Source organism: Athene noctua, chromosome 30 (assembly GCF_965140245.1).
Source record: "Athene noctua chromosome 30, bAthNoc1.hap1.1, whole genome shotgun sequence".
Classification (NCBI taxonomy): domain Eukaryota; kingdom Metazoa; phylum Chordata; class Aves; order Strigiformes; family Strigidae; genus Athene; species Athene noctua.
The window spans coordinates 1,336,691-1,347,932 of NC_134066.1; the positions used below are offsets into that span (position 1 = coordinate 1,336,691).

General features: G+C 59.9%; 1 protein-coding gene across 1 annotated transcript in view; it reads right to left on the bottom strand.

Annotated features, from left to right (window-relative positions):
- The window catches only part of LOC141971824 (uncharacterized), a 165,479-nt gene extending 155,566 nt beyond the window's left edge, over nucleotides 1-9,913 (bottom strand). The window contains 2 exon segments of the mRNA XM_074929419.1: nucleotides 3,698-4,659; nucleotides 9,761-9,913. Of these exon segments, the coding sequence (XP_074785520.1) occupies nucleotides 3,698-4,568 (871 nt within the window). The 5' untranslated portion in view covers nucleotides 4,569-4,659; nucleotides 9,761-9,913.
- Between the last annotated feature and the right edge of the window lie 1,329 nt (nucleotides 9,914-11,242).

Genomic DNA, 11,242 nt, shown 5'->3' on the forward strand with positions numbered 1-11,242 from the left:
CACGCGGTCCCGTGGGGGGGCGCTGCCCTCCGTGGGTGCCCCCCCGTGGGGGCCCGCGTCATCCACCCCCCCCCCCCTCATCCCTGGGTCCTGTGGGTGCCCGTGTGTGTGTGTCCCCCCCATACCTGTGTCCCATGGGTGCCCATGTGCCCCCCACCCACCCATACCCCGATCTTATGGGTGCCCATGTGTCCCCCCCCCAATACTTGGTCCTGTGGGTGCCCATGTGTGTCCATCCCCCCCCCCCCAATACATGTGTCCCATGGGTGCCCCTGTGTGTCCCCCCCCCCCCCCCATGGGTGCCTGCATCCCCCCGGACAGAACAGTGGGTGCTGCCACCCCCCCCCCCCCAAACCCTCCTCCCCACACCGTCCCCCCCCCCCTTGGATCACTCCCAACTCCTCTTCTCGGGGCTCTCAATTTTCCCCTTCCCCTCCCGTTTTCGGTTCGCTTTTATTATATTTATCTCTGTGTTTGCCTTAGCGGCCGCAAAAGTTATTTTAATTTTTTCAGGATATTAAATAAAGGCTGCGGCGGGGGGGGCTGCGGCGGGGGGCCCTGCATTCCTCACCCGTTACGGAGCGAGCGGGGTTTGATAGGAGACAACGATTTGCCCGGCGCCGACATCAGAACCACCGCAGGGGCTGGCGTGGCCTTGTGGCTTCCCCTCCCTTGGACCCAGCGACGGGAGCTGAAATCCCCCCCCCACCAAAAAAAAAAAAAATTAAATTAAAAAAATATAAAATAAATAAAAGCTCCCCCTTGGGGGAACGAGGCTGGAAAATCTGGTGCTGCCAAAAAAAAAAAAAAATTTAAAAATAAATTCAAAAAAAAAAAAGCCCCCCTTGGGGGAACGAGGCAGGAAAATCTGGTGCTGCCAAAAAAAAAATAATTTAAAAATTAAAAAGAAAAAAAAAAAAAAAAAAAAAAGCGGGTGGGGGGGATGTTGGATGAGTTTGGGCTCCGTGGTTTGGGAGGCTCCGGGCGGTCGAGCCCTCGGTGGCCACCGGGTCGGGGTTTGGCTCGGGGACGTGGCTGGATGCTCCTGTTGGCACTGGCCCACCCACAGGGAGGGCTGGGGGGTTGGTTTGTTTTTTTTGGGGGGGGGGAAAACCCACCAAAAAGAACAAATCTATGTTCAAGGGGAGGGGGGCTAGAAGCAGAGCTGGCGCCCCCCATCCCGAATCCCCCCCAAGAGCCGCCGTGGGGGTGGCTCTGCCACCCGCCGTGTGGTGGCCACGCCGTTGGCACGGGGTCACCTCCGTGCCTCAGTTTCCCCTCCCTGCATGATGGGACACACACACACACACGCACACAGAGCGTGTTGCCCCCCCCTCCGTGGGGACACCTGGGTCCTGGCCAGCTCCGCGGAGCCGTGGCCACGGTGACTCAGCCCGGGGCTGGCACACGTGGCCGGGGGTGGCCCCGCCACGCTGGCACGGGGTCCCGCTGCCGTCCCCGTCCCCCTCACAGGGTGGTGGGTGCCAGCAGCCACCCCCCTCCACCCCCCCCCCCGCCTCTTCATGCTGGCTCAGGAGCCCGTTTCCGTCTCCTTTTGCCTTTTTCCGTGGCTTTTTTGGGTTTTTTGCTGAAAAACCCCAGAAAAGCCCCAAACCGAGGCTGGACGCATCAAAGGGCTGGCGAGAGCCCAGGGCAGTGGGGGGAGGGGGGAAATTGGGGTCCCTGCCAGCCCGTGGCGCCCAAAATTGGGGTGACCTCGGTAACACGTGGCCCCACCACGTGCCCACGCGCTGCCACGTGGCCCCTGGCCGTGATGCTGCCGTGGGGGAAACTGAGGCACGGGACAAGGCTTGGGCCCTGCCCGCCCCTTCCTGCGCACACGCGTGTTCCTGCGCACACGCGTGTGCGTGTTCCTGGGCACGGATCTCCGAGGGACGCACACGTGTGGCTGGCGGGGTGGGCGTGCGGGGCGGTGCAGGGTGAGGTTTGTGTCACCGCTGCTGTCACGTGCGGGTGGGAAAGTCCCGTCAGGTCCCCAAAAGTGGCTTCGGGTGATCCCTGAGCCTGGGGACGGGGGGACAGGGGGCTGTGAGGACATGGGGACACGGGGACATGGGGACAGGGGGCTGTGAGGACATGGGGACACGGGGACATGGGGACAGGGGGCTGTGGGGGTCCTGGGGACGTGAGGACAGAGGGCTGTGGGGACACGGGGACATGGGGACAGGGGGTTGTGGGGACATGGGGACACAGGGACATGGGGACAGGGGGCTATGGGGGCCCTAGGGACACAAAGATATGGGGACACAGTGTCCTGGGGACACAGGGACAGAGGGCTGTGGGGAAATGGGGACACGGGGTTCTGGGGACACAGGGACATGGGGCTATGGGGGTCCTGGGGACATGGGGACAGAGGGCTGTGTGGCTCCTGGGGACACAGAGACATGGGGGCACAGGGTCCCGGGGACATGGTGACAGAGGGACATGGGGTCCTGGGGACATGGGGACAAAGGGCTGTGGGGACACGGGGACACAGGGCCAGGGGGCTATGGGGGTCCTGGGAAGGCAGAGACATGGGGACACGTGGTCCTGGGGCCATGGGGACACGGGGATGTAGGGACACAGGGACACAGGGTGGGGACACAGGGCCAGGGGGCTATGGGGGTCCTGGGGACACGGGGCCACGGGGCCTGGGAATGGGGAGACACGGCCAGGGGACCTGGTGTCATGGGGGTCTGGGGACACAAGGACAAGGGACAACAGGGACCTGGACTCCCGGGGCTCTGGGGACACGGGGACAGGGGACCACAGGGGTACGGGGCCACGAGATGGGCGGCTATGGAGGGGCAGGGCCCCAGGGATGGGGGACAAGGGGACAGAACCAGATTGTCCCCAACCCCGCTCAGCTCCCACCAGAGATGACGGGGGGGGGGACACACACACACAAACACAGTGACGTCACCTCCGTGCCTCAGTTTCCCTCCGAGCGCCGAGAGCCGCAGCCGAGGAGGAGGCGGGAGGAAGGCAGAGCCCATCCCTGTGACGAAGCCGCCAGGCCTCAGCCCCGCGGGCGCAGGAGAAGGGGGCACGGCTCCGCTTTCACGCCTTAGCGATCCCTTTATTGCTTTTTTTTTTTTTTTTTTGGGGGGGGGGGGGGAGCAGCCAGCTAAAAAAAAAAAAAGGGGGGGGGGGGTGTACATTACATTAGCGCCTAACGAACCGGGCGTGCTAACGAGGCTGGAGGCGGAGGAGAAGGGGCGAACCCTGTCCCTGAGCTCTGTGCGGGGGCGCGGGGCGGCCGGTGAGGTTTTGGGGGCAAGAAAATGGGGTGTGAGGAGGGGGGGGGGGGTCTCATCTCAACACCCCCACCCCCCTCACGGTGACCCCCAGAGTGCTCGGAGAGTCCCATCCGTCCCTGTCCCCCCCCCTCATAATTTAAGACATAAATTATAATCGCTAACGAGGAGCGGCCGCCAGCCCCGGATGCGGGATTTTTGGGAGAGATTTGGAGAGAAAAAAAAAAAAAAAAAAAAAAGGGGCAGCACCCCCCTAAATAAATATCCCCAGCAGCGCAGAGGAGGATGAGGACGGACGAAGACGAAGGCTCAAATCTCCAACAAACTCCCAGCTTCGGGACTCCCGGTGTCTTTGCCGGGAGACGCCGGCGGCTGGCGAGGAGAAGCTGGGGGCTGCTCTGCCCCCCCATTACCGGAGCTGGGTTTTGGGGTGCCGCTTTCCGCGTGGGTTTTCTGGTGCTTGCTGAGGTGATCGCTGCGGGTGAAGCGTTTGCTGCAGAGGAGACAGGTGAATTTTTTCTCCCGCGTGTGGGTGCGGACGTGGCGCTCCAGCTCGTCGCTGCGGGTGAAGCGTTTGCCGCAGAAGAGCCAGTTGCAGACGAAGGGCCGCTCGCCCGTGTGCCACCGCAGGTGGGCCTTGAGGTGCGAAGCTTTGCCGTAAACCTTCCCGCACCCCGGGATGTGGCAACTGTGAACCGGTTTCCTTCGGGATCCCCCCGGTCCCCCTAAACGCTCCAATTCTTGACAATTAGGACAATCGCATGCCGGGCGACCCCCTAACGAACCGCCGCGGGGTCCCTTCGGGGTTTCGCCCGGGGTGGTTTTAGGGGTAGGGGGAGCGCTGGGGTTGTTGGTGTAAGGGGGGGGGTTGAGAGCCCCGAAATCGGAGCTGTAAGTGGGTAACGCTGGGGGGCTGAGGGTGGGTTGACCCTGCAGCGAACCCTGAAGCCCCTCGGCGCCCGCCGGCCCCCCCAACCAGCCCCCGTTCGGGTGCACGTCCCACCAGGAGGGGGCTGCCGGCCCCGAGCCCCCCGGTAGCCCCCCGCCGATGCCGCCCTTGTACCAGGAGCCGTAGGGATGCGGCATCTCCAGCGAGGGGTAGACCCCCGGCAAACAGTCGCCCGGGGGGTGTCCCTTGGCTGTCACCACCACGGGGGCACCCAGCACCTCCTGGGCGCCGGTGGGTGCCGGGAAGGGGTGGCCGAAGGGGCCGTAGTCGGGGCCGTAGGGGCCGGGGGACGCCTGGGGGCTGGCGGAGGGCGAGAGCAGCCCCGGGGCGCTGGGGAAGGCGGCGGTGTAGGAGTCACCCATGGCGGCGGCGGCGCGGGGGGGCGACGATGGGCGGCAGCGCCCCGAGGTGGGGGGGGGGGGCAGCGTCAGCGGGGGCACGGGGCCATGGCACCTGTGGGAAGAGGGAGATGGGTGTTAGGGTGCGGGGGGGGGGGGCAGCTGGGGTGATGGGGGAGACAGGGCTGGGGGAGGGCACACAGTGCTGGGGGGCACCCGGGGAAATGGGGTGGCCTGTACTGGGGGGGCACCCAGTGCTGCGGGGGGCACCTGGGGAAATGGGGTGGCCTGTACTGGGGGGGCACCCAGTACTGCGGGGGGCACCTGGGGAAATGGGGTGGCCTGTACTGGGGGGGCACCCAGTGCTGCGGGGGGCACCTGGGGAAATGGGGTAACTGGTGCTGCGGGGGGAACCCAGTGCTGGGGGGCACTCAGTGAAATGGGGTGACCTGTACTGGGGGGGGGGGGCACCCAGGGAAATGGAGTAACTGGTACTGGGGGAGCACCCAGCGCTGCGGGGGGGCACCCAGGGAAATGGGGTAACCGGTACGGGGGGGCACCCATTGCTGGGGGGCACCCAGTGCAGTGGAGTAACTGGTACTGGGGGAGCACCCTGTGCTGCGGGGGGGCACACAGGGAAATGGGGTAACTGGCATTGGGGGGGGCCACCCAGTGAAATGGGGTAACCAGGGCTGGGGGGGGCACCCAGTGCAGTGGAGTAACTGGTACTGGGGGAGCACCCAGTGCTGTGGGGGGGCACACAGGGAAATGGGGTAACTGGTGCAATAGGGGACCCAGTCCTGAGGGGGGGGCACCCAGTCCTCAGGAGGGGGGGGGTTTACCCAGTTCTGGGGGGCACCAGATGCAGGGGGGTAACCAGGGCGGGGGGGGGGTGTGTATCACCCAGTGCTGGGTGGGGGGGTGTCACTCAGCACCCACCCTCTGCCTACACCCCCCCACCCCCCCCAGTGCTCCCCCACCCCTCTGTGCCTCAGTTTCCCCCCTCCCAGAGCAGAGAGCACCCCCGCTCCACCCCCAGAGCAGACGCATCCTCACAGGGGCTTCTCCGAGGGCTAATAGCAGGGTTGTGCCAGCAGCGGGGGGCCCCCTCCCCACCGCCCCCCGGCCTCCCCCCCGCTCCCAATCTCGGCTCCTTCTGCCTTTATGGCCTTTTAATCGAATTACGCTGTGGCCTCCCCCCTCCCCGGGCCACTTCCTCTGCTTTTATGCCCTTCATGGCTTTCAGCTGCCGCGGGCTGAGACCGGGCGTCACGAGCTGCACCCCCTCCCTCTTCCCATCACCCCTAATTTTTCCCTTTCTTTTTTTTTTTTTTTTTTAATTTTCTCCCTTTCCTTCACCCACTTTGTGGCTTCTTTTTTTTTTTTCTTTTTTTTTTTAAATTTTCTCCTTTTCTCCCTTTCCTTCACCCACTTTGTGGTTTTTTTTTTTTGCTTTTTTTTTTTTAATTTTCTCCTTTTCTCCCTTTCCTTCACCCACTTTGTGGCTTTTTTTTTTTTTGCTTTTTTTTTTTTTAATTTTCTCCTTTTCTCCCTTTCCTTCACCCACTTTGTGGCTTCTTTTTTTTTTTTTTTCTTTTAACTTTCTCCTTTTCTCCCTCTCCTTCACCCACTTTGTGGCTTCTTTTTTTTTTTTCTTTTTTTTTAAAATTTTCTCCTTTTCTCCCTTTCCTTCACCCACTTTGTGGCTTTTTTTTTTTTTTCTTTTTTTTTTTAATTTTCTCCTTTTCTCCCTTTCCTTCACCCACTTTGTGGCTTCTTTTTTTTTTTTTTTCTTTTAACTTTCTCCTTTTCTCCCTCTCCTTCACCCACTTTGTGGCTTCTTTTTTTTTTTCTTTTTTTTTTTTTAATTTTCTCCTTTTCTCCCTTTCCTTCACCCACTTTGTGGCTTTTTTTTTTTTTTTGCTTTTTTTTTTTTAATTTTCTCCTTTTCTCCCTTTCCTTCACCCACTTTGTGGCTTCTTTTTTTTTTTTTTCTTTTAATTTTCTCCTTTTCTCCCTCTCCTTCACCCACTTTGTGGCTTCTTTTTTTTTTTTTTTCTTTTTTTTTTTTAATTTTCTCCTTTTCTCCCTTTCCTTCACCCACTTTGTGGCTTCTTTTTTTTTTTTCTTTTTTTTTTTTAATTTTCTCCTTTTCTCCCTTTCCTTCACCCACTTTGTGGCTTCTTTTTTTTTTTTTTTTCTTTTAACTTTCTCCTTTTCTCCCTCTCCTTCACCCACTTTGTGGCTTCTTTTTTTTTTTCTTTTTTTTTTTTAATTTTCTCCTTTTCTCCCTTTCCTTCACCCACTTTGTGGCTTTTTTTTTTTTTGCTTTTTTTTTTTTAATTTTCTCCTTTTCTCCCTTTCCTTCACCCACTTTGTGGCTTCTTTTTTTTTTTTTTTCTTTTAATTTTCTCCTTTTCTCCCTCTCCTTCACCCACTTTGTGGCTTCTTTTTTTTTTTTTTTCTTTTTTTTTTTAATTTTCTCCTTTTCTCCCTTTCCTTCACCCACTTTGTGGCTTCTTTTTTTTTTTCTTTTTTTTTTTTAATTTTCTCCTTTTCTCCCTTTCCTTCACCCACTTTGTGGCTTCTTTTTTTTTTTTTTTTTCTTTTAATTTTCTCCTTTTCTCCCTTTCCTTCACCCACTTTGTGGCTTCTCCTTATTTTTTATTTTTTTTTCAGTGTGTGTGTGTGTATCGGGGGTGTGTGTGTGTGTGTGTGTGTGTCCCTCTTCCCTCCTGCTTTTTACCGTGGTTATTGCTCCTATTTTTAAGCCGGCCCCGGCCGCGGCCGCAGCGCGCTCCCGGTTTTCCAAGGATAACAAGGGCCAGGCCTGTGCCCCGGGAACGCTGCCCTGCCGCGAGAGCCGAGGTAATTAAAACCAGGGCGAGCGTCTAACGGAGGCACGCTTAAAATAGTGTAAACCTCCCATAAATCAGCTCCGCTTGCGCCGGGAAATTAGGAGCAGGGCAGGAGCCCCGGGGAGCCGGGAGCTGCGGGCTGAGAACGGCGCGAGCTCGGTGCACGAGTGGCTGCTGCCGGGGAAGGCGGCTGGGGGGTGTGTGTGTGGGGGGGGGGGGTGAGTTGGTGGCTTTGTGGCTCTGCGTGGCCTCTGCTCTGTGTCACCCCCCCTCCCCGCTCTGGAACAGCTTGTCTGGGGTGGGACGGGTCCCCGATTCCCAGTTACTTGTCCCTGATTCCCAGTACCTGGTTCCTGGTCCCCAGTTTGTGGTAGCCAATCCCTGTCCCCATGTCCCAAATCCTTCATCTTCAGTCCCTGATCCCACAGGTCCCCAATTTCTTGTCCCCAGACCCCAATCCTGGTCCCCTGTCCCCCAAGTTCCCAACCCCAGGTCCTCAGAGCCCAGCCCTCATTTCCCATCCCCAATCCTGGGTCCCCAAACCCCATTCCCTGTCCCCAAATCTCATTCCCTGTCCCCAAACCCCACTCCCTGTCCCAAAATCCCATTTTCTGTCCCTAAATCCCATTCTCTGTCCCCAAACCCCACTCCCTGTCCCAAAATCCCATTTTCTGTCCCAAAATCCCATTTTCTGTCCCTAAATCCCATTCCCTGTCCCCAAACCCCATTCCCTGTCCCCAAATCCCACTCCCTGTCCCCAAACCCCACTCCCTGTCCCCAAACCCCATCCCTGGTCCCCATCCCCACTGCACTGCCACTGCCCCCAGCCCCGACCCCAGTGGGTGCCCCCCCAAGCCCCTGCCTCAGTTTCCCATGTCACCATGTCACCGTGTCACCACCAGCCCCTGCCCTTGCTCGGCCCTGGCTCCCCCCTCCCGCCGTGGCCCCCCGGTGTCCAGGGCACCCCCACCCCCGGGGCCCTGGCTCCCCCTGTTCGCACGGTGCAGCCGTCCCCAACGAGGGGACAGTTTGGGGTGGAGGTGGCACTCGCCACCATCCCTGTGTCCTTGTCCCCTCCCTGGGGATGGCGGGGTGCAGGTCCTGCGGGCACAGGGACAGCGGGAAGGGGGGGATCAGGCCCCCTGCGGGGATGGGGGAGGTCGGGTCCCCAAGTCCTGGTCCCCACGGCTCCCAGGGACCGCGGTGGCCTCTGGTGCCAGCCCGGTGGCCTCCCCAGGGACCTGCCTGTCCCGGGGTGGCCCTGTGCCAGGGGTGGACGTGGCCCCATCACTGTGGCCTTGGGGACAGATGTGTCCCCAAGGGGTGCCAGACTCCTGGGGACAGTCGTGGCCCCATCAGCTGGTCTGGGGGTGCCACGACCCTGGGGACAGATGTGTCCCCATCCCCAGGACCGGGGTGTCACGGCCCTGGGGACAAACGTGTCCCCAACATCAGGTCCTCGAGCACCGCGGCCTCATCCGTCCTCTGCCAGCACCCAGGGATCAGCACCCCGGGCTGCCCCGGTGCCACAGGACCCCAGTGGTCCCCGGAATGGGTGCTGGTGGCCCCAGTGGCAGCGGTGACAGGGGTGGCGCCGGCGGGGGGGGGTGACACACACACACAGACACAAAACACCCGTCTGGAAACAGCCACGAATTCCCCGGGGCTGAAAATATCCCCGGAGCCACCGACCCCCACGCGCGGGCGTCTGGGTCCTTTCCAGGCCGTGCCATGGTGGGAAGGGGGGGGGGGGTGTCCCCCACTTTCCAGGGAGGGTCCCCATCCTGACTCGAAGGGGGTCTCCTTCTTTCCCTGGGGGGATCCTGTCCCAGAGGGTCCCTGTCCCGGGGGGATCCCCCATCCCGGCAGGGACCCCTACCCCGGGGGGGGGGGCTCCCCCATTCTGGAGGGGGTCCTTGTCCCGGGTGGGGGGTGTCACGCTCCCCAGAGGGTCCCTTTCCTGGAGGGTCCCATACCCCGTGGGGGGCTCCCGTTCTGGAGGGGATCCCTCATCCTGCCCGGTCCCGTATCCCGGGGGGTCCCTGTCCCGGGGGGGGGGGTGTCCCCATCCCGGAGTGTCCCGGTCCCGGGGAGCGGGGGGGGGCTCCCCCATCCCCAGAGGGTCCCTGTCCTGGCGGGTCCCGTTCGCCGGGGGTCTCCCCCATCCCGGAGCGGGTCCCCCACCCCGCGGGTCCCGTATCCCGGGGTCCCTGTCCCCGGGGCGGGAGCGGGGAGGCGGTGTGGGGGGGGATCCCCCATCCTGCTGGGTCCCGTATCCCGAGGGGTCCCTGTCCCGGGGCGGGGGGGTGTGGGGGGGTGTCCCTTATCCCGACGGGTCCCAGTCCCGGGGCTCCTCACCGCACTCCGGGGCTCCGGGGATGCCGGGGGTGGGTACCGGCCGCGGGGATGCCGCTCTCGGGGTGCCGGGATCGGGGTGTCGGTGTCCCGGGGTGTCGGTGTCCCGGGGTGTCGGGGCTCGGTGCGGGAGGGAGGAGGGAGCTCCGCGGCGGCCGCCCGCCCCGCTGTGCCGCTGCGGCGGGGCTGGGCCGGGCCGGGACCGGGGCCGGGAGCCCTGCCCCGAACCGCCCCTCGCCGGGGGGGGGGACGGGGGGACCAGGGGGGGGGGGGGTGGGGGGGGTGTCGGGGAAGGGAGGGCAGGGGGAAGGGGAAAGGGAAAAGGAAAAGAGAACAGGAAAAAGGGAAGGGAAAGAGGGAAAGGAGGAAAAGTGTGTGAGCGAAAAGAAGATGGAATTGAAAGAGGGAAAGAAATTAGGAAGGAAAAGAGAAAAGAAAGTAGAGAAGGGGAAGGAAAGAAAGGGAAAGAGAAGAGAAGAAGGGAGAAAGGAGAAAGGAAAAGAAAGGAAAATAAAGATACAAGGGAAGGACAAACAAAGAAAGAAAAACAATGGAAAAGAAAATAGAATATAAGAAGAGAAGCAAAATAATAGACAAAAGAAAAAGAAAATGAGTAAAGAAAAAAGTTGTGAATGGAAGAATACAGGTAAAAGAGGAAAGGAAAAGAAGGGAAAATAAAAAAATACAAGGAAAGGAAAGACAAAGAAAAACAATAGAGAAAGAAAATTAATATAAAAAGAGAAGCAAAATAATAGAAAATTAAACCCAAAGAAAAATAAAATAAGAAAGTAAGAAAAAAGTTGTGAGTGGAGGAACAGAGGGAAGGCTGAAGGCCGGGGGAGGGAGGTGGGGGCTGGGGGACAGGGACTGGGGGGGGAGAGGGGGACAGGAGTGGGGAGAGGGAGGGAAGGGCTGGGGGGCTGCGGTGGCGGGAAGGGGAAGGGAAAGGGAAGGGGAAAGGGAAAGGGAAAGGGGAGGGAAAGGGAAAGGGAAAGGGAAAGGGAAAGGGAAAGGGAAAGGGAAAGGGAAAGGGAAAGGGAAAGGGAAAGGGAAAGGGAAAGGGAAGGGGAAAGGGAAAGGGAAAGGGAAAGGGAAGGGGAAAGGGAAAGGGAAGGGGAAGGGGGAAAGGGAAGGGAAGGGAAAGGGAAGGGGAAGGGAAAGGGAAAGGGAAAGGGAAAGGGAAAGGGAAAGGGAAAGGGAAAGGGAAAGGGAAGGGGAAAGGGAAAGGGAAGGGGAAGGGGAAAGGGAAGGGGAAGGGAAAGGGAAGGGGAAGGGAAAGGGAAAGGGAAAGGGAAAGGGAAAGGGAAAGGGAAAGGGAAGGGGAAAGGGAAAGGGAAAGGGAAAGGGAAAGGGAAGGGGAAGGGAAAGGGAAAGGGGAAGGGAAGGGAAAGGGAAGGGGAAAGGGAAAGGGAAAGGGGAGGGAAAGGGAAAGGGAAAGGGAAAGGGAAAGGGAAGGGAAAGGGAAAGGGAAAGGAAAGGAAAGGT